The sequence below is a fragment of the Cryptotermes secundus genome, unplaced genomic scaffold (genome assembly GCF_002891405.2).
Source record: "Cryptotermes secundus unplaced genomic scaffold, Csec_1.0 scaffold654, whole genome shotgun sequence".
In the NCBI taxonomy this organism is placed as follows: Eukaryota; Metazoa; Arthropoda; class Insecta; order Blattodea; family Kalotermitidae; genus Cryptotermes; species Cryptotermes secundus.
In genome coordinates, this window is record NW_019727402.1 from 370,915 (window position 1) to 394,755 (window position 23,841).

General features: G+C 36.8%; 2 protein-coding genes across 6 annotated transcripts in view; one reads left to right on the forward strand and one right to left on the reverse strand.

The window, feature by feature from the left end:
* Nucleotides 1–2,595: 2,595 nt before the first annotated feature.
* On the reverse strand, nt 2,596–21,696 carry LOC111864716 (asparagine--tRNA ligase, cytoplasmic). 4 transcript variants are annotated; one of them, XM_023852192.2, is made up of 13 exons: nt 21,548–21,696; nt 20,991–21,085; nt 19,348–19,496; nt 18,804–19,065; nt 15,826–15,983; nt 13,824–13,967; nt 12,134–12,282; nt 11,235–11,363; nt 10,689–10,824; nt 5,588–5,701; nt 4,750–5,013; nt 4,028–4,170; nt 2,596–2,831 (listed from the first exon to the last, which is right to left on the reverse strand). In XM_023852192.2, exons 2-12 carry the CDS (start codon nt 21,025–21,027, stop codon nt 4,039–4,041), a joined length of 1,674 nt encoding a protein of 557 aa, XP_023707960.1. In that variant the 5' UTR covers nt 21,028–21,085; nt 21,548–21,696; the 3' UTR covers nt 2,596–2,831; nt 4,028–4,038. The 4 variants fall into 4 exon arrangements, 3 of the variants coding, with proteins under 3 accessions (XP_023707960.1, XP_023707961.1, XP_023707962.1); XM_023852193.2 differs by lacking the exon at nt 21,548–21,696 and adding an exon at nt 21,383–21,532; XM_023852194.2 differs by lacking the exon at nt 21,548–21,696 and adding an exon at nt 21,432–21,523.
* Nucleotides 21,697–22,140: 444 nt separating this feature from the next.
* Nucleotides 22,141–23,841, forward strand: part of LOC111864714 (integrator complex subunit 3) — a 44,898-nt gene continuing 43,197 nt past the window's right edge. For both annotated transcript variants that reach the window (XM_023852189.2, XM_023852190.2), the window contains exon 1: nt 22,141–22,308. In XM_023852189.2, the coding sequence (XP_023707957.1) occupies nt 22,234–22,308 (75 nt within the window). In that variant the 5' untranslated portion in view covers nt 22,141–22,233. The remainder of the gene's footprint in view (nt 22,309–23,841) is intronic.

A 23,841-nucleotide genomic window follows, 5' to 3' on the forward strand; every position in this document is an offset into this window, starting at 1 on the left:
TTTTGCTACTGAAGACGCTGTTCAGATTGTTAATTTGTTTATTTAACAACCTACAAATCATAATTACAATTCATCATGACAAGGTTGCAGGTTTACACACTTTACAAACCCTACTCACTAATCTGTTCACTCTATCTTCAATGGTCTTCACTTATTCACAGTACGATACGAGAACTATACCAGTGTCACTGTATTACACACTCCCAATAACTTCTCACACTATTGGTGTTCTTCACGTTCACGATTCACTCGCTACAAATGAACTCAGTGACTGTCCCAATTCAACTGTCTTCGGTGGCTACTACATTCCAACTCCTTAGGCAGTGTGGTTCTCCTATAAACCCTCAGCCAGACAATGGAAAATGCCTCGCTTCCCTGTTGACTAGTCGCCATGTTTACAGGTGTTGTCGCCTGTTATGTCACAGTAGGCAGTGCTGCCACGTCACGGTGGGGGGCGCCCACCGAGCGTTGCATACTGATGGAAGGAGTGGAGGTATGTGACATCACTCGTGAGACCATAGATTTCATGTGACCCCCATTTCCCATTGCGCCATCCACATCACAATACAGTGTTTCACAACTTTAGGGTATAACTGCAGGAGGTGATTTCCTAGGTCTTTGTGATCAAAAAGTTCATATAAACATGTGTCCGATTTTGGACGGTTATGGAGTTATGACCGTTTTTTCATTCCTGTACATGCCCTCGTGTGAACCGCGTCCATCATCTGGCAGGTCGTTATTTTTAGCCAGCTACAGACAGAACGTTCTCGTTATCTCGACACTTGAGAGGTACCTAAGGCATGGTGGGTTGGTATGTAAGCCCACGGCTAGTGTGGTGGCTACTGGTGTTCAGAACAGTTCTCATCTCGGTGAGTCTGTTACGTTCACGATGCCATTTACATTTTCATTTGAGGAGTATGCAGATATGATTTATGTGTATGGGTTTTGTGACGGTAACTCAGTTCTCTGCAGTACAATGCATGCAGCCACAGGAGCAAGACACAACACAAAGCACAATACACACATGAATGTAGGAAGAGTGCTCCCATAGAGCAGGATTGGCGTGATTCGCGTATTTGAGATACGACGTATGGATGACAAATCCTGAAAGGTTTTAATATTTAGAATTTATTGTTATACATGATGAATACACATTTTAGTCATTTTAGAATGAAGACGTCATGGCATGCAGTGCAGTAGTTTGACGTGCATAGACACACACCTGAAGATGGCACATTAGTGCTGAAACATGTAGTGTAAAAGTGAAGAGAAAGGTGAAATTAAATAAAAAGTGTGCACTGTAAGATGGTTAGCATAAATACACATCATGGACATGAACCAATGCAACAGGACGCTAAAATATAACACCACTGGATTATTGTGTGTGGGGATGGAAGAAAGAACTGGTTTACAATGTGAAGGTGGCAACGCGTGATGCTTTGCTCGGTCGCATTCTGGATGCCGCTGACCACATAAGAAACAGCCAGCTGAAGCTGCTACGTGCTATCCACACAGTTCACAACCGAGCGGCAGCCTGTGTTGCAGCCGGTGGTGGCATTTTCGAAAACCAGCTTTAAGCACCAATCAATTCAAATTAATGGTAATTTCACGAAGTTATGAATGTATTATGCTGGTTTATTATTTTGTTCCGTTTATTGTCAGTAATTGTTACCTTCTATTCTGAGTTTAAAACAGTCATAACTCCGTAACCGTCCAAAATCGGACACCTGCAGTTATGCCCTAAAGTCGTGAAACACCCTGTATATATAAGATTTACAATATCCTCACATAAATCTTTTATTTTTTATATATGTGAATTGTAAAGTTTGCCTTTAATATGGAACACCCCACTCTCCAAAGATGGCCTTGTGTGATCAAAACATATCAGGTCTTACAACATGTAATCAATACAAGGACATAAAACTATGTATAATCATGTATGAGTAGTAATTTCCATTCTATTGAAAAAAATTAACTGTATCAAAGAAGTGCCAGTATTTAATATTCCACTTTTGAATTATATTAGAAACCAAGAACTTTTTTTATGCACAGTCTTTTAACAAAAGAAGGTCTCAGTATTAGGTAGCAAGAAAGGCACTGAAGAACCTATTAAGATAAATTAATATGAGAGTATAAGACAGAATTTGTATCCTGGACAATCCTGCTGAATATATGAGGGTGTTTTACTGTCAAAAGGCATAGCAGATAATAATGAAAACAAATGAAAATATTCTGAATGTGGGATATACTCATAAGAATGTTACATCCCATGGCAGCCCATTTTAAGAAGAAGTTTGTCCATGCAACTCCATGTGTTGAGAGTTCATCAGTGCTCCACTGTAATCATTGTTGGTAGCCTTATTTTGTGTTCTTGATGCAGTGCGTTCAAGGCATAAGAGGTTTTTGTGTGAAGCAGGGTTTAGATTAGGAGTCACAAACTGTAGTAAAGAACATGGAATCAGAGGAACTGGAAGATATTTTGGTCCACCACAAAATGAAAAATCAAATGTGTGGAGAAAACAAGAGAAATGAAGAAGAGCAAACATTGTTTTAGTGACCTAAATGGAAAATGGCTAAAAAAAAAAAAAGGTTAAAAACAGATCATACCAATATGGATGCATCTTATATTTTGGTGTCTCTTAATAGTGCAGAAACTTTATGACATAATTTGCATACTTCATGTGACTGAATGATTAACAGATGAAATGCATTATTAAGCAAGAACTATACACCAAGTAATCACCATGTATCACACATGTGATACCAGTGTTTCTCAATTGGTGAGATGCCTTTTTTGGCCCTTGATGATTTGCTGGGCGGGACAGGAGGTCCTGAAAATAAATTAAATCAATTATCAATATAATATTAAACTGTATATAATTATAAACATACATTTCTTGAAGAAAGTATTTTCTTATGTTTCTTTTTTCAACACAGTCACTATACAGGGATGCAAAAGATTGAGAATAACTGTGTCATAGAAACCAAAATGTCTCTTGTACCACTATCAGTGAGTATTGGTAAGAACAGCTTCACAGATAATAGTCATAAAGCTTACACCCAGTACCAATCATACTAATTTCAACAATTCCTGGAAAGTTACAGTATGCCACATTTTGTTCTGCTGACATATTTTCTGTCTACGCACTTCAGTGTCCAAAATTGGATAATATTCACACCCATCTCAGCTATTTTACAACATACTGTATTTTCACCCTATAATATTTTCTATATAATTACACTAATATATGGCCTGGCTCCAAAGTGAGTTCTATGTATCCCTATGCCATTATGAAGTACATTTCTCTCCAGTTATTCATATTCCGTTCAATTACATGGAGGTTTATTTAAAAAATTTCCACATAAATGGAACAAAAGTTATACAAGAAAATACATAAACAAAGGTCAACAAAGATAAGTAATTTCTTATATTAGCTGTATTTTTGTACAAACACACAAGCATGGTAGACAGAGACAAATTAACAGAACCATAAAATTAGTCTTGGACTCAGTGAAATGGTGTTGAACTATCAACATAATTATCTTAAAGAACAGAGTGGATAATTTTCAGTCCAGTGTGACATACAAGTTTACAACACTTCAGTCTTTATTCACCTTACATGTTTGGGATTATACCAATCAGAATACCCAGCAAATAAGCTTTAAAGAAACAGCATCATACGTAAATCTACACTTCAAGAAGCACCATCGTGAATGCCTAAGGCAAACATCAAAACCAACCATGATAATAAAAAAAATTATGTAGTGAGCATTACTCATAGCTTAAGTGCATATTGTTAAAACAGCTTATGTGACAGTGTTTCCTGATCGTAGTGGTGCGTGTCTGAGGACGATTCTTTTGAATTGAAATATGTAAGGTGAATAAAGACTGAAGTGTTGTAAACTTGTATGTCACACTGGACTGAAAATTATCCACTCTGTAATTAATAGTGTGACTGACCAGAATGAGACAAATCAAAATATCTTAAAGAAATTTAAATGATGCTATCAGTTGGCATTCACGCACAGAGCAGCATTTTATGGGCGACATCTCTCAAGAAACCTGGGATACAGGCAGACTTCCCGGATATGGTAACGGTCCAGCAGCCAACACAAAAATCGTTCAAGACCCAAGCCATATCCACCATGAGGGCATGTTCCATATTTACGCTGAAATAAGTAATAAGATTCATCACACTGCTGGACATAAGATATAGAAATATCATGGTCTAAAGGGGATCAGGAATAAATGACTACAGTCTAACCCAGGGATAGGGTGTATTACAACAATTCAGCACAAGGTATCAAAAAGAATATTTGTCAGAGATAAATACTGTGTAAAATAGGCAAAACTGAACAGACCAGTAAAAAATATGTCCATACCTACTAAAACAATATATTTTATTCAAAGAATGTGCATATTCCAAGAACAATCTCTTTTATACTTGTCCCTGAAAACATCTATAAAGTTGACGAAATACAGTGGTGGTCAAAATTCTCCTGAACAGTCTACCAACATTTCAGAGGGTCATATAACCTCTACCTCAGTGATGAAATCAAGCAAACTAGCAGCAAATCTGCTTGTTGGGCTCAAAACTGGACCCAGAAGATAGAAACAGTATACTCCTCTGAATTGTCAGTAAACTTTCACCAGACTACATGGAATCACATCTCAAAGATTATTGCATTTTATTTCACTATTATGTAATCAGGCAGAATCGAGGTTCATTAACACTGGGATATCCTTACCTGGTCAGTATACCAGTAATATGGGGTGGGATCAATGCCCTCTCGCTGGTATCCTGCTAGCAGTTCTTCATGATCCCAAATACGCATGGAACCTCCCACAATCTCTCCTACACCTGGCAGCAAAACATCAACAGATTCCGTGAGGCGATCATCTTCAGGACATCGGGACATGTAGAATGATTTTATCGCTACTGGGAAGCGGCACAGCATGATTGGTTTGTTGATCTGATCAGTCATCTTCCTTTCTGGCATCTCAGGAATATCCTGTTGTATAAGACATCAACATATATATGCAATTACTGAGTAAATAAATACATATTGCTCTGATTTCCCTAATCTGTGTGCAATAAAATGTTTAACTCCATTCAAAGACTGTGTCTCAAATATTCTTTTAAGCTTGGCTCCAAAAACCTGTTATCCTTCAGCTAATTTTTTTTAATGCTAGTGGGGTGGGACTAAGTACTTTGTTCTGTGGCCACTTCTGGTGTATTGTACCAGCCCCAGATGATAGGTGAGGGTGATTGTGGAGCAATTGGTGAAATGAAGATTGGCAGGGGAAACCGAAGCACTCGGAGAAATCCTGCCCCAGCGCCACTTTGTCCACCACAAATCCCACTTGACCATAACCGGGATCGAACCAGGGCCGCAGTGGTGGGAAGCCAACAACTAACCGCTTCAGCTATGGCGCGGCCCTATCTTTCAGCTATGTGATATACTTAAATCTTAAGAGTCCAGTTACCATACTCCAAGAGTGTACACCAACTGCAACAGGAAATGAACCAAAAAGGTCCATTTGTTATGCATTCCATAGTGAAGGTATGAGTGACCTGTTACTTACCTCACCAAACTCATAAAAGGAACCATCATCTTTGCATATCTTGTGTTCTCTCAGATATGTAATGGCATCACTGTAGTTCATTCGTAAGAATGGTTTCTCAGGTGCTTTAAAACCCTGAAACAATCATAAATACATCAAATACTGGAAAGAATATTGAATATGGGATGACAATACTAAATTCTGTAAAACAAAGAGACCATTAATAAGAAAAAGCTATGCGAATACCAGTCAGAAAATATCTAATTTTTCACACAGCCTGCATTATCACCTTAATTTCATTTTACTTCTGTATTCCCACTGTTAATTACCTATCACTATCACACTTAAATGCAATATTGTATGTTCTTACTCATTTGTTAAATACGGCTTTTCAGCTGCCTAGGTCCAGTAATTTGAGAATGATGAACTGGTAGGGATGCTGAAAGAAGAAGTCATATCTAGCCTATTATTATAGCACTATCCTGGTATTTGCCCAGATAGACTAACGAAAGCCATGAAAAATCTGTCATGACTACCAGCCACAAGGCCAAGATCTGACCGAGACTTTATGAATATGAGGGAGTTTCAACCATCCAATTGTGAGGTTCAGTCACAATACTGTAGTTCATCAGAACTACAGATCCTACTAACAGGTATTTTCCTGGAGAGACTTAAGTCTTCTGAAGTTAAAACGCTCTACAGGAAAGGTGATAAAGCTGAAATCTCCAATTGCAGACCTATCTGACTTCTTCCAACTTTTTCTAAAATCATTGAAAAAATTATTTATAAAAGACTGTACTCCCATTTAAATATGAACAATATCTTGGTTAAGGAACAATTCAGATTTGGAAAAGAATCATCCACTGAAATGGCAACATATAATCTTCTAAATAATATACTGACTTCCCTAGACAAAAAAAATTATGTGGGTGGTTTATTTTGAGACTTACAAAAGGCTTTAGATTGTGTCAACCACAATGTACTCCTGGAAAAGATGAACTTTTATGGAATCTCGGGTACAGCACTCAAATTAATGACATCATACCTTGAAAATAGATATCAAAGAAAAATTATGAAAGATATTAAACTTAATCAAGTATTTTCAAAATGGGAGCAGGTCATACATGGAGTTCCACAGGGCTCTATATTGAGGCTACTATTATTTCTTATTTACATAAATGATTTCCCATTTTTCTTAAAGACATTAGCTCAACCTATATTATTTGCGGATGACACAAGTATTATTATATATAATTCGAGTTCTGAAGAATTTAGAAGTAATATTATTTCAGTTATTAATGAAACAATTACGTGGTTTAACAGGAACTTTTCAACTCTAAATTGGGATAAAACACATTTCTTCCATTTCTTTTTAAAAAAGGATAGAGAAATAGAAATTCAAATTACATCAACCAACTCATTATGTAAGTACATTATGTATGTACAGCTACTGCTCTCTACATTCACAAGCCATTCACCTGCTCTGAAGATGGAGGCGATACGTTCCTCCGAAACGTCAGCCAAAACGAAGAATACACAGCGCCAAAACCCAGAAGACGACTTTCTTCAACCAACTGATTAGTTACTAACATCAATTGCACTAAATTTTTGGCAATAAATATTGACAGCATCCTGTCTTGGAAGAATCATATTACTGAGTTATCATCAAGATTAAATAAGGCCTGTTTTGAAATAAAGCCCTTTTATGTCATTACATTCAATAAAGATGATTTACTGCTCTTATGTACATTCGATACTGAATTATGGCATTATCTTTTAGGGTAATGTCCTCTTAGTATGAGCATCTTTAAAATTCAAAAAAGAAACATAAGAGTTATGTCTGGTTCAGGCAAATTTGATTCATGTCGGGATTTACTCAAAAAATTACAAATATGGCCACTCCAGTCTCAATAGTGTAACGTGTTTTGTGTATAACGCGACAAATAATTTCACGTCGTATTGATATAGTGAATTTTATTTCACATTTGCTCTTACAATCACACAAATTACTATCTGACAATTACTGCCATCGGCAGTATCACAAATACTACACTGCAAATGCTGGTTGACTGCCTGGCTCACTCGTAACTCGTAACTCGAGAACTAACTGCTGGCTAACTCGGAACTAACTCAACTCGTAGGTTGCTGCCTTGAGAACTGTTGATCACACACTAACTCTTGCTTGCTGCTCAGCCGGCTTTTATTCCGTTCGCTGTTGCCTGTTGCCAGTGTCAACAGTGGCATTGCGTTGTGGTGCCGCGTCACAGCGGGAAGCTGTGCCACGTCACCGTGCAGAGGGGGGTGACGGAGCGCTGACTCACCTGCCACGTCACTGCTGGGGGGGGGGGGAGTTCTCCGTTGCGCAACATATCACAATATATTTTTTTTCTTCCTTCTTTTCATTATTAAGAATAAAAATTACTTTATATCCAACATAGATATTCATGATATTAATACCCACTATACTTATAATTTATACTTTTTTTTATTGCTAGTGGGGTGGGGCTAAGTCCCTTGTACTGCGGCCACTTCTGGCCCATTGTACCAGCCCCAGATGATAGGTGAGCGTGATTGTGGAGCAATTGGTGGAATGAAGATTGGCAGGGGAAACCGAAGTACTTGGAGAAAACCTGCCCCAGCGCCACTTTGTCCGCCACAAATCCCACTTGACCAGACCCAGGATCAAACCCGGGCCATTGCGGTGGGAAGCCAGCAACTAACTGCTTGAGCTATGGCGCGGCCTATAGTTTATACTTCCCCTCTACAAATTTATCAATAGTACAAAAAGGAGTGCTGTTCTCTGGAAACAAGATTTATAATTACTCACCTTTGAATATTAAATTGTTATCTAAAGACATTAAGCAATTCAAATCTTTATTGAGAAGCTCTCTCACTGAACACGCATTTTATAGCATTGATTAATTTTACAACACAACTTCCCAATGAATACCTATACATTATTTATTTAATAGCTGTAATTTACTTTTATTACCATATTTGTATTAATTCTATGTAAAACTGTTTCAGATGGCTACTATAAGATTTATGACATGTATGAGATTTAGTGTTATACTTATTATTTTATATTTATAATGTCAGTTTCTATATCCTATAGGTCTTTGACCTTGTATGGATTAATGGAATGTAATTAAATAATAATAATACTTCCATTAACATGCACTATTTCATAAATGTGGCATTAAAAATTCTTTCCAACTGAAAGATAATGGGCGGAGACGAATTATGTTCATGACACTGGTTTGTATTCAGGTGGGAAAGTCTGTGAAAATATACCTATATACTGTGCTATTACACTCGGTGATCGTCACCCAGCCATCAATCGTTCAATGTTTGTCTGATCTAAATATCACAAAAATGATTCACGGTGAAGTGAATGAATATACCATTTCAATTAAAGCATGTGATGCAACAGGTAAAAATGTATTCTAAAGGCGCAGATATGACAAATATAGTGCAGTTTGTATGGTGTGTCAGATACATCACATTTTGAGAATTACAATCAGCTCTCATTGTACTGACAGGTTTTTAATTTTATTTAACCCTTTTACGTGGTCATTTAAATTCCGCGGCCGCGGCTCCTGCGGTAATATATTCAGCCGGCCATTTAAATTTTGCTCGAAAATTATTTATTCATCATTGTTCTTAAATTCTATGAGATAGGAACATGAAACTTTCACTAAAATGCTCTTAAATGGTGGTTTTATAACCTTACCTTATAATATGGGCGCCCTGTATCTCGGCCATGGAAGCAGGTTGTTTAGTATTTCAGCAGTGAATGGTACGCCTTGAAGGATGAAACTTTCACTAAAATGATCTTAAATGATGGTTTTTATAACCTTACCTTATAATATGAGCGCCCTGTATCTCGGTAATGGAGGCAGTTGGTTTAGTAGAAGGAAGGCCTTGAAGCATTCGTATAACCCAACGGTGCCCCACGTTCACCATTCTCCGCTCCAATATTGTGTATTTTTTTTGGCCCTTTTTTTTAACCACACATATGTGCGGCCTTGCCTTCTTACCCGTGAGGGGTATACTTCAAGGAAATGTCTTTCCGTGACCCGTTTAGTTGCCAGGTCAGCTGTAGTAAATTCAACGTTACGAGTTATCATAACAAGGGGTTGTTGCTATGCCTTTGATATTCCATCCATTTTGGCGGCAGGAGATGTCGTAGGGGTGACCACAGAATTCATGAAGTTATTCTAAGAACTGTCTGGTATGTAGTGAACGAAAGTAGAGCTTAGCTGGCTCAAAAAAATATTTATGGTCATCCCTCGAAACGACCACCAAGGTCAGTACGATAAAATGGAGTCAACTGGAGCGATAATACATGAAGGAATGAGTTCTTTTCCCTCCCCCACACACATCCGTATCGTCTCAGGGGGTGACCACAGTGTTCTGCCTTAAATTGTGGCGTTTTTCTAAGAAATGGGTGCTATGTACTGTGCGAAAGCAATCGATTTTGCAGGCATAAATTTTTGTACATCCCTCTTCTAAGAATTCCAATTGAATGTGTTAGTGTAGCCAGCTCAGGGCAATATGATATTATAAACACCAGCACATATCAGGTCTCTGGTGTTTATAGCTTCAGAGCAAACAAAACACATCATTCATAACAGAAACAGCTCGCAATAGCCACAGGAACGTTGCTGCAAGACAGGCATATGTAACGACGACTTAGCGCTCTTAAACGCGTGTGTCATTAAATACAGTCCTCCTGACAACAGGCCAGTGAAAAATCTAACAATCTACAGCAAAACCATCAATTATTATGGGCGTTATAACATACGTGTGCAGCTGGACGAAACATACACGTCGAACCCCCCCAGACGATTTAAATCCCTGACGAAACATACACGTCGAACCACGGCAACGGGTTAATTTCCAGAATTCCAGTATTTTGAAAACTGTTGCCATCTCCATCATCAGAGCTTGATATCAATATTACCAGCACAATGACATCCAATCACTTGAACATTGAAGAAAACTTAAGTCCTAATATGTGATATAATACTATGATACACTGAAAATGGATATTAATGAACATTAACATTTTGGAGTAGTGTCATGTAAGGTTTATATAATTCAAATTTTAATTACTTACTGGGTTAAGTTCTCTGACAATTTCACCATATGGTGAGTCAAGAACCCTCTGCACTACATCACAAACCAGATCTTCAAGTCTGTCCAAGAGATCATTAAAAGTGATGAATGGGCACTCTGCCTCCACATGAGTGTACCTTGAAACACATGAAGATAACGTGTGAGATTTGACGTTCCCACAGTGATGAATATGAACATTAATGTCTTCTGGAATGTAATACCATGTTCTCTGGTAGATATTTACCAATATTTCTGAGGATCCTGCTGCTTTCATTTTCAGGATAGATGGAGGCAACAGCTTCCTCCAAAATGCTGGTAATTATCTACCAGACTAAACAGCATCACCTGCCAGAAGACACTAATATTCACATTAAAATACTGTTAACAGACGAAGTGTATTTTCTGAAATGATGTGACAGTTATGCTGCATGTGGTTATGCAAAACAACACAATCAAAAATTCAAAATTTCTCATAACTATATACAGACATGAATATGATCTCAGTCACCTAAGTTACAAGTTATGTAGGCAATGTACACTAACTTACTCTGCAAGGTGCCTACGTGTGCGACTCTGCTCTGCTCTGTAACTCTGTGCAACACAAAATACATCCCCCATTGCAGGTAAGCAGGTTTCTAAATATAACTGTGAACTTTGTGTTAGATATGCTTCCTCCCTGAAAATAAAGCAATAAAAATTACATTAATGAGGCAGTGCACACACTATTACTTTAATCTTGACACAAACAGGTGGCTAATGAATTACTCATTGTCAGCTGACATGGCACTGCTGCAGGACTGACTACATAAGGTTTTTTTTTTATTTATTCATGGTTTATTTAAGAATGTTTTCAGTAGCACAGCTTGTACAGGACTAAAAGACAAGATGATCAGTGAATAACAACTGGGAAGCATGGCCAAGTTTTGAGATATAGTTCTGGTATGTGTCTAGGGGGTTCTAAGGCAAACTACACACACACACACAAAAAGGGGCAAAAAAAGTTGGGAAAAAAACTCAGTCAGTTTCACCATCTATGGGCTACAATCTGAACCCAGACCTCCCTAAATACATACACAGGTCTGTCTGATAGACACTGAATTACAAATAATACTTATATTTCTATTTGTACTCTGTAACTAGCTGTACTGTTTTTCACAAGGGAGCAGTATATGTTAAGACTAAAATCAGACATAGTATTTTATATTACAAAGGTTTAGTTTTATTACAGTCCAGGTTTCTATATTGCTTCTTTTAGTTAAATATTATGCATTTCAGCTATACATATAACAAGCAACACATGATAGTAACAGAAAGGTGAGAAGGAATGATGATACCTTTTTCAAGGAACTATTCATCATGGGAATAGCAGGTGTGGAGTAAGTGTGGGGGGAAAGAGGGGGGGAAAAAATTTGGTTATCACTCATATTCTAAAACTATATATCTCACCCAAAGTAATCCAATTTAAAGAGCGTAGAACCACCTTCAACTTGAGTCTGAACTAATGTTGGTGGTGTAACTTCAGTATAACCTCGACTGAAGTAATGGTCCCGGAATGCTTGCATCACTATTGATCGTATTCTGAGAATTTTAGATGTCTGCAATAAATCAAAATCATATTATTGCTTTATATGAAAAAAAAATATATATATATATATATATTTCACTGAAAAATGTAATAGTTACCACTACACAGAGAGGGAGGGGGTTAAGACATGACAGAAAAATTTTAAAACTTTTGGAAGTAAAATCTCCCACTTTTACAAAACTCAAAAACTATAGCCAAATTATATTTCAGAACATAATCATTAAAATGTACAGCACTGTAACATAGAATTATTGTGCCTACTATACATATTAATTGTTTCTGCAAGTAATAGTAAGGTGTTCCTAAGGGGATATTGTAAGACAATATGTGTCAAAGGCATCAATTTTCAGTTTTCAGTTAATTCTAGTAGTTAACGGCCTGCTTAACGATATTTACAGGATGATTTAGCAGCAAGAGTACCTAATAAATGTATTTAAATCTCATTCAAATGTGAGTTGACAGTTTAAAGCCCATTCTCTGTCCAGTTAAGAGTATATAAATTACTTTAAGAAGTAAGAATAATGTAGCATGTAGACCTGTTGCTAGGCAATTACAATGAAATAAGCAGCTATACAACAGCCACTACTACACAATGGCAGCAACAGATTCATAACATGCAACAATGGAGTAACTGGGAAGCATTGCTTTCTAAGCGATCTGTGTGATAGCTACATGACACAACTGTAGAAATATCTGGTCATGAGCCCCAGAAGGGGGCTCGACTCCAAGACTTACTGATTGGCTGGCTGTCAGTCGCAAAGTGACTTTGACTTTGACTGATGGGAGAGGTGTTTTCTATGCAGTCTGTGCCAAGGCTATATAATGAACAGCATCTGCAAATAATGTGTCTTCATTCAGCAGTGAGAAAGAGTAGGAAGTTGGTGTGGCGGCGCCATAGCTCAAGCGGTTAGTTGCCGGCTTCCCACCGTGGTGGCCTGAGTTCAATCCCGGATTTGGTCAAGTGGGATTTGTGGTGGACAAAGTGGCTCTGGGGCGGGTTTTCTCCGAGTACTTTGGTTTCCCCTGCCAATCTTCATTCCACCAAATTCTCCATCATCATAATCACCTGGGGCAGGCTACAATAGGCCAATCAGTGGCCGTCGTGCCGAGTGGAACCAGTTGGACTCCACACGCCACTTAGCGAAAAAAAAGAAGAAAAGAAAGAAAGGAAAAAAAAAAGGAGGTTGGTGTGAGATGGCTGCCAGCCTGAGTGGGAATGAACTGGAATCAAAAATAATTGAGAGTTCAGCAGTTGGAAGCCAGTTAGTTCATTTTGGGAATCACAGTGAGATTTGCAACAGACAGCAAGGGCATGAAGCTATGAAAATGGAAGCTGAGGCATCTATGGCATTGGAAGCCATTACCAGACAATGAATGGTGAAGACACATCAGACAGAAGATTTAGTACATGCTGTACTGAACTGCAGTGTGTGTGAATTAGCGATAGTGTTATAGTTACTTGTAGTTATGATCTCTAAGTGATCAATAAATCCAATTACCAATCCAAACCCTATCTACAGTCATTCACACATGACAATAAGTATGACTTACATTCTCCCCACGTATCATAATATGTCGGTTATCCAGCTGAACGTCTGGATGTGCTTCTTCATTCAGAATGTTGTCAGCACCACCAGCTGGTGCTAAACCAATCAATTCCCAAAAATCTACTTGCAATTCATGTCCTCCAGGTGCCTTAAAGACAAATAACATTGAAAATAATGTTACCAATTTTAACCTTCCATACAAACACAAGCTATTAGTCTTAATTTCGTGCATCCTGCTGTGCTACAATATACAACTCTTTAATAAACCGTCACAACACAGCAAATAGTAAAACATCAAAGTCAGCGTTCAGCTGTGGCTTTGCAACATGTTTCAGCCACTAACGGCCATCATCAGGCAAATACATATCAACAAAAATCTACCATTTAACTGCAATCATAAAATGGATATAACATTATTAATCGTACAAATTTAAAAATGCTTATGTAAAAGATTAATGATGTTTTGAAAACATCATTAATATGTATCGTTATATAATACTTTCAATTTTTAATTTTTATATAATCTGAACTCTTGTATCTTTCACATAAGCATTTTTAAATTTGTACGATTAATAGTGTTATATCCATTTTATGATTGCAGTTAAATGGTAGATCTTTGTTGATATGTATTTGCCTGATGATGGCCGTTAGTGGCTGAAACATGCTGCAAAGCCACAGCTGAACGCTGACTTTGATGTTTTACTATCTGCTGTGTTGTGACGGTTCATTAAGGAGTTGTACAAGCTATTAGGTTTTCCATCCCTCAGTACTTTCAATTAATGCAATGCAACATTTTGCATGTTGTTACAAAGTGACTGGGTGCCTTGATGGTTCGGCCACTACATCAGTAAACAGCTTACAGACTTTCTAAATGGCAGAACCTACTTACTGACTGTACAAGTTGCAGTACAGGAAGAAGCATTTTTATATAAAGTGACAACCCCAAATAGACGGATTATCATTTAGTGACATAACTACACCAGCTGTATACTGTGTTCACTGAGAAAGAAAGATATGGCACATATAGAAGGAACTGGAACCAGGCAGTTGTAGCCTATTTCAATGAATTTTTCGAGCATTTACCTAAAGACCAAAGAAAACCATGAACACTTTAATCAGAAAAGCTGATAATACAGCCAAGAGCTAAATTGTGCAACTCTGAATACAAGTCTAGAGCATTACCAATATATCAAGTGACTGTATTTGGCTCCTGGAAAGTCGATATCAAATTCATATAGGATGTTACATATCTCCTAGGAAATGATATTATATATGCTCCAATACAGGACTGTATCAGAGAGGTCAGTTATGTGATTAGTTAAGCATGAAAATGTGATTAGTAACTCTTACATTACATTTTTATATCATTAAAAACAAAGATACAATATTATTACTACTAATTGTTACCATATTACATATTCTTTTTAATTAATTTGTAACTATGTAAATTCCAGAAAAGAAGATCAGTATCTCAAACTTCAGTATGAACTGAATGTAAGTTCCTCAAAGCATTATGTTTTATTTCTCTTCCTCTAGCCTTGACATTTTAGCCACATTTTTAAACACAGTAAACCTTCGTTATAATGAACAAAATCTTGGCGTACAATTGTGAATTTTCAGAGATGCTGATGCACTAAGGTTTTGTAGTTAGAAAACTATTTAACATAAAAAAAAACCCCGACATAAAAACCTTTATGAAATTGTATTTTGTTTCTATGTTTACTTTGTATACTGGCTATATAGCCTACGGTGTACTTCCATGAATACCCCTTCACTCAGTTACAGCAGACATCAGCGTTAATTAACACTCTGTTCTCCCTATTAAAATGTTATAATCACACCTTACTGTACTTCTTTTCATTTCATTTCATTTCACTGCATTTCATTTGTCGACAAAATAAGTTTTCCTTCTAGTATTCTTCCACTCTTTCCATTCCAAGCATTAAATTTCTATCATTTATAACATAAAATTCATGTCCTTTGTTTTCACACAACAGAAAACTTACTGTCTTTCCTTCTGGCACTTCTGCAAGCACACCATACAGTCTAACTGCTGACTCGGTGGAAAGTACAAGAGCATCATAAGTCTGACAGAGGAGATCATTCAGAACACACTGCAGAAACCCTGTTCCATCACGCAAGGTGATGAACATAAGCGCTTTCCCTACAGTAACAGACCATATTGCAAATGAATAAACAGCATGCTTAAAAAAATGTTATTTCACTTAATTAAAGATGACACTTTGCAGCATATGGCCTATATCCTGAGCTCTATCTATTTGTTCTTAGTGTCTCTAACTCTCTATATTCATGAGCAAATGCACACACATAACTTTTAAAAATATGTTTGGACAGGAGAAGACAAAAACAGGTACAGAATTTGCAAGGGAAAAATAATGAAAGGCAACTGCTTGGGAGACTGAGGTGAAGAAAGAGAACAAGATTAAAGTGAATCTTAACATTTTGAGCTCCATTTTCTTTAAGAAGACATCCACCGATTCAAATTCATTTTGAACTGAAACATTAAGCAATCATAATTGCTTCCCTACACAGAAGTAATATGCAAGTCAGCCTCCATTATACAAGCTTTCAACACTATATAATGTCAATATTAACAATATAAGCAAATAACCATCTTAAAAAAAAACATTAAAGATATAAGCTTGTATTTTTGAGCATTTTATTAAAGAGTGCCAGGGAAATATATTCGGTTGAAGAGTAACGTGTTTTCTGCTTGCTTCCGGCTAGCTTGGTTTACTGTTTGATCCCAAAAATTAACAAAATACATTTTCCAAAATGTTGGTAGACTTCTACCAGATTACATGGCATCACATTCCAGCCACTGCCATGAAAATCTTAATCGAACATCAACTAAAGTTCAACAACTGGTTACAAACAATTACTTGTGGTTGTCAAATTTAAATTCATAATAAGTAACACTTTTCTGCCAGATAAAATTTCGTAAATAATGCAAATGAATAAGTCATATGGATTATAAGTTACTATGCTCAAAGGCTTGGCAACATTTCAGATAAGTACACTTATCTACTCAAGGATAAGGCATGTCTGGAACAAGATAAATAAAGAAAACCTTCAGAACATAGTAAATGATGGTAATAAAGTGTGAAGGGGAAACCTATATTAAAAATTCAAAAGCAAACATGACTAATGTTAATATCCATCTTAGTAAACACATAACACAGTCATGGATACAGCATAAAATGTGACATTCTTACTTCTACTAGCACTAAGCTAAGGAAAATAGGGTGGGACTCAAATTCTTTCAGCCTTTTTTTCCCCCCCTTGGCACTACAGCCCCAGTGGGGCTAGGCCTCCCTCCATGAACCCCTCCGTTCACTTCGGTTTTTCTATATCTTACACATTAGGAAGGACTCCTTGGGCGGGTGGTCAGTTCGTCGCAAGGCACACACACACAAACTAAACATCCATGCCCTGAGTGGGATTCGAACCCACGATCCCGGTTTCCAAGCGAGGGAAGACAGTACATGCCTTAGACCACTCGGCTACCGTGACCGGCTTTCAATTCTTTTATCTGTCCTGAATTATTATACGGCACTCCTCTAAATTGACTAATTAATGCACAATACCTTTTGCAATCAGTGTCACAGAGCTTGAAAGTGGAATGTCTGGTTAACCATTTATTTTGAAGAATAATGTTTCTAATGGATAATTCCTTTTAAATGTAAAAAAGTATATCATCATGGTCATCAGCATAGAGTTTGATATCTGTACTTTCTTGCTCCTTTCATTTTTTGGTGTGTGTGTGTGTGTGCATGCGTGAGTGGGGGGGGGGTTCTTGAAAATTGAAGGATCTTCAAGTGGAAATTTTAGTGTTTTAAGGTTGAACTGGAAAACTTAAAATCTCACAACCATCAAAAATTATTTCTCTTGAAGGCTAGGTTCTTTCACATCTCAACTTTTTTTTTACAAACAAATATCTCACTTGGTCAATGACACCATTACTGCAACCATAACATAAAATGAACCAAAACAAGTTCTGATACTAAACTAATGAACCATGCAGTGACATAATCCATCAAATGCCAATGAGCTAGCACTGCCAACTGCTGCAACAAAACGTAAGTCTCGAAGTTTGTTAGACTTTTAATTTACAACAAAACTTTTACATATTTTGTACATCAGCAAGGTATATTAAGGAACAGTGAAAGCAACAAAGTGACTAAATGATGTCCACCTCTCTGAAGTCACATTATACAGTCTTTTTTTTTTTCAAATCAATATTTACATTCAAACTGTATTAACTCTTACACTGCTGTGGTCGACATATGTCGATCTCTGAAAAACATGGTGTCCATGGTGTCCTTGCTGTGACCGACAAAACCTGTATTGTGACTTTAGAGTTTTAAATCTCAGGTTTCTTTGCACCAATCTCATTCAAACTTGACAGGTGCATAGAGTCATCTATTGGGAACATAATGAAACATCATTCATTTCAATGGCTGCATTCTTCTGCCCTCTAGCTTAAGAAATGTAAAAGGTTACATCTGCAAAGCAAGGCACACGCTTCGTGGTCATGTGACGCAGGTATTTCACAGGGATAGTAAAAATGGCTTCATATAGTGTGTGGTGCTTTCTATAAGTTTTAAATAAAGCTGTGGACTTTGGTCAACATGTGACATAGTGATAAGACTAGGATAGTGAATTATGCACTTTTTGGCCATCTTGGACAACCCTGATTTAAATGGACCTTTCACCTGTGAAAAATACTGAATAATTTAACATTTTTGCAACTTCTGCTGCCTGTTCCCTGTCTGAGGTAAGATTAGTTACATTTTATCACAAGTTTTCATACTTTGCACTTAAATTATTTATAAAAGATTTATTAAAAAATAATTCAGCACAGAGAATACTGACAGTTACTTAACATACTAGCAGTGAAAGGGTTAAACAACTGTAACTCGGAAACCCACAAATGTTAATAAGTCATAAAAAGAAGCAATACCTTGTCTTCGCAAACGATGTACCCAGCCATTTATCTTCACACGTACTCCACGGTTTTCTTTCCCAGCTACTATTTTAATAAGCTTTGCTTTGGGCAAAGACACATCTTCTTTTATAAGAATTCTTTTTGCTTCTTCCAAATTTTTTGCTCTTTTCACTGCATCTTCTTCTTCCTTTTTTATTTTTTGTGTATCTTTATATACCTCCCTTATCCATATCTTTTGGATTTTCTTAAGTTGAGATTTTGCAGCAGGTTCATATTTCTGTAACCAATTAAGAGAATACACACTGTTCTTGTTTCATTATTGCAATTTCTAAACACATTTACCTCAGAACAACGGTCTGATATTGTGATCATGTACATGTTAAGTTCAATTTCATTTATAATTACAAGATGAAACACAAACTATTCTAACTTACCAAAACCTGTCAGCAAATTCTCATTTTACAGAGCTATTCTAAAATAACAGGTCACTGTATTGTACAGAAATAACCTAATTTCAAATAAAATAATAAATACTACTAGCAGTGCACATTTTATTTACCTGTCCTTCTTCCTTGGCATCTACGTATATTATAGGAAATGGCTCCTTTCCTGCATGACGCATTGCTTGCAGGACAGTTCGGAAGGGGTTTCCTTCTGAACCATCTCCAGTTTCATCGCTTCCATTTTTATCAGAAGTGTACAATGCAGCTACAATAAAGATGTTTCTCTAGCAGAACTGAGACATACCCACACACATGCTCCATATTAAATTATGAATATAAGTTCTCAGCATTCAACCAGAATGACCATGTTTCTCTGTCATTTACTGATGTGGATGGTAAAATGAGAATGAAATAGAGGCAAGAGTGCAATATCTAACTGGCATAACTCTAATTCATTTTGACTGCATGGAAAAAAAAATGAGTGAAACAATTCAACTTAGCTGAGACTTCCATGTACAATTTACAGTCATTATGTAATACTAATAAATTAATTAACTATATGAAGTTTTCTGAGGAGATAGAAACACTGATTACATTCTTAATTCGTAATGCAATACATTACATTTCCCATTTGACAGGTTGCAATATATAGTAAACCTGTGTTTAACAAGTATCTAAGCATCTGGAATTCTCATGTAACCAGCTAAAGACAATATACCACTTTTATGAAGTTATTTAAGAAACAAATCTGCGATGTACATATGTGCATACATCAAGCGGTAGTTCTACCCGCCGCCACTAGCAGCACTGCCAGGCATCCTCCCTCATGTAGATGTCATTACAGCCAGAACAATCTGTGATCACAGTACAGGCTACCTGAATTTGTTATTGGATTATAGCCTATCTGAAATCTTTCGAGAATCAATCCACTATGCCACTTCACAAGACTCCCATACAAGAATTACAGTGAAATGTGTTGTATTTTGGTACAGGAAATGGAAATATGTAAAAGATTAAAAAAATGGCAAAAATTACATTAAAATCAGGCTTCTGTAAGTTTTTCCCATGCAACTGCCACACCCAGTTCCCCATATATGTCGGCTAATGGGGAGTTTACTGTACTTACTTGTGAACAAAAATTACTATAGTTTCTTCATAACACTTCTCCCAGAAGAACTTGTACACCTTGCAAAACTCTTCTTGTAAATGGTAAATTTTATGCAATGGACTGGGAGAACAAGGGCTCACATTTTGTGTAACATATAGTATGGCGGAAGAGGAGAATGATGGAAAGATGGTTAACGAAGCAGGATGTCAGCAACCTAACCTAAACCAAATAAAGCTACCCAACAGGGAGAACTGACCATTCATTTCTTGAAAAAGAACTGAACTGAACTGAACACTGAACAAAGGTACATAAACATTCCAAAGATGTACAACGAAATTAAGTAAAATTTGCATTTTTAGAGGTGCAGCAATACCTTCACCTAGCCTAAACTGAGGTAACTTCACAGGTAAATCACCTTAAGTGATGCACAACAATATTAATCACCAACATATCCTTTGCCCTACAAGACAATGGGGAAAAGATTAAAGCACATTACTCTAGCTTTGGTTAGGCTTCTTAAAGGTACTGTTACTGCGCTCTATAAGGAGAATTATGCCTGAAATTGCTGATCATATTCAAATACTTCTCAGCACACAACATACCCTTAACATTAAAAAACTGTCAGCAAAATAAAATACATTTTAAACATACTTATTACATCTCCACGTTCGTCTGACACTTCAGGCATGGTTGTAACGTGTCAAATACGGTAAATTGCCAACTTCTTTTACTGTCCTTCAGGCTATCTGTAATCAGACATGTGCACGTGGCACTTCAGAGTTCTTAAAACGACACACCAACGTTGACGTAAAGGATAAATCTGATGCAACAATACAGTAATAGTGATCGACAGTGTTTATGACTAGCACACGTATTAAACTGCCGGTTTAAATCCTGTCCCAATAACTTTTGCGTGCTGAAAACCGGGATATTTACATAATCACAATAAATTGCGACAGTGGCATTGATAATCTTATAAATCAACTAACAAAAACACGGTGGCAATAAATTATTCCATAACAAATAACTTCATTTACACCAACCCATCACACCAATTACTTTACGACTTTCTGGGTTGACTGCGTTACTAACTCAAATGGTGTGTAAACCATGTAGATTGCAAAAATCTGTGGCGGACGTGAACCAGGAAATTTTACACAACCAACTTCTATCGATAGACGACTTCCTGATAAATTTTACTGAATTACCATTTAAATGATTAACTTTGTAACATGCAACGTTTATATCGATGTATTATACACACTGTAATTACAGTATGTTTTCAGTATGATTGACCAGTTTGTACCCCTAACCGTCTTTAACATTCGTCATTTAGTTCTATACCAGTCAACATGTTGCCCGACCTGTTATACCCGAAGTGTAGTTCCGATTTCATACGAATTTCTCCGAATATGTCTGGTTGTACTGAAATTTCAAAATAAATGTATATTTTAAACTTCCACACAGCTAACAATATTGTACTGTTTAACAGTTTTAATTATGATAAAATTAATTTCATGCACTCCGTTTCTTGATTTGTGTATAGTCTACATAAATAATGCAACTACTTTTGCGACATCTCATTACACACTTGATCCAATTTAAATTGAGGTGTAGGAACATTCTACAGGCCTTCTCTTAACATTTGAGATATTGTTACAGTGTAAAATTAGTGTCTCTGTCTATGCCTATACTGACTACTTAAATTGATAAATTAGATTATTAACGGACTATATTTTTGTCGTCTTAACGCGCTAGTACTCAACATTGCTTATGATTGTATTCATGCGCTCACCTCAGAAAGCATTTTGAGGGCAGGGAAATTAAGCAGAATGCTCGGAACCTCTACTAATTATCCATAGGCGCTTAGGAATAGTGGTTTGTTTGTAAAGGCATGGAGCAAACAATATCAACAACCCCGAAGCTATTCGTTACATCGATCGTGGAAAATAAGGATGAATTAGAGGAGGTAAAAACATTTTATATGTTATTCGTATTGAAAGGTATGAAGGCGGCCATAATGAATTGCTGCAACAACGTTTGCATTTGTCCTCGACTGTGGCGCTAGTAGTTCGTATTTGAGAGGGCTGTTTGAACATATAGAACAGATCATTTTTGAAAAAAAAGAAATGTAACTTGTTTTACTCTGGTTTGCATAAGCGCATTGATTAGTTTATAATTTTCCAGTATCGGGTAAATGAAAGTGAATAAGTTTCTATCAGTGAGCCACGATTCCAATTTCTCGTTTGTATTGTATTCTGGTGTTTGGCCATAGAATTTCAGAGTTCAAAGTCCAGTATCCAGTTTATATGGTTTCAAGCTGTATAATCACATGAGTACCAAAAAGTACGACTCCGTGAAATGGTGAATGTGTTGGTTTTGTAAAATAATGGGTGACCATAAGTGACAAAGTGAGCTGAGAAGCTGTTTATTTATAGAGTTGAAGAGCTGAAAAAGATGACAAGGGAATAGGTCCAGTGCTTCCGATCTGTGGCCACAGTTCGTGAAAATAGTGGGAATCGTTCTGGCTTTATGTTACAGGGTTTTGTATTCATTGTTGAGATGAAATTGAAAATGCTGTACCTTTCATGATGCTTGTAAGATAATTTGTCCACAATACTTTGCTTCACTACAAGTAAACTTTACATCAATCATTTGAAAAGTATCTCTACCCTCAATGTTGTTGGACTTTGATAAGGTATAATTATTTGGGCAATGAGAGGTGTAGGTTAAATTTCTTATCCATGAGTAGAATTGGGATTAAATTCCATTAGATACAATAGTGTTTTTTTAATAATAAAATAGAGCCTATACATGTTTTGATCAATGATGGCCATCATTGGAAGGTGACCAACAATTCAAAGTAAATGCTTCACATGCCTTACATGTATGTGTTTTCTTGTAAGGTTTAAAGTTCTAGAATTTAAAATATGTTTTTTTATAAAGTAATAGAATTTTTGATTGAGAAGAAACTTGCTGTGAAGCCCAGTGATTGTGGCATTTCTTCACAGTAGTTCATCCGTATTGTGTTGATCCTGTGTGTGGTTCGGGCGGGGTTGTGGTGTTGTGTACAATGTGTCTCCATTTGATGGAATGTTATGTACAGTGCCTTTCCATTTGATAGAATTTAATCCTTATTTTACTTTTGCTATAGGATGCAACTGTTGAGGGCAGTTCTAATCCATGATTAGTTGTTTTACTCCATTTTTTGTTGATTTATTTTTTTATGGTTTATTTAATGATGCTGTCAGGAGCTTGGACCGTATGATGTTGAATGGTAGGATTATTGGTGAGTAGTGAATTAGAAAGTATGTGGAAGGAAACCGTTGTGGCTTAGTTTGAGGTACTGTCCCAGTGTTTGCTTTGGAGGATGGAGGAAACTCACAAAAGATTTCACACAGTAGTCATTGTCACGGTTAGAACCAGGTACCACCTAATGCAAGTTGGAAGCATTACTGCTTGAGCCATCTTGCTCAGTACTTCATCTGAACTGACAGATTTC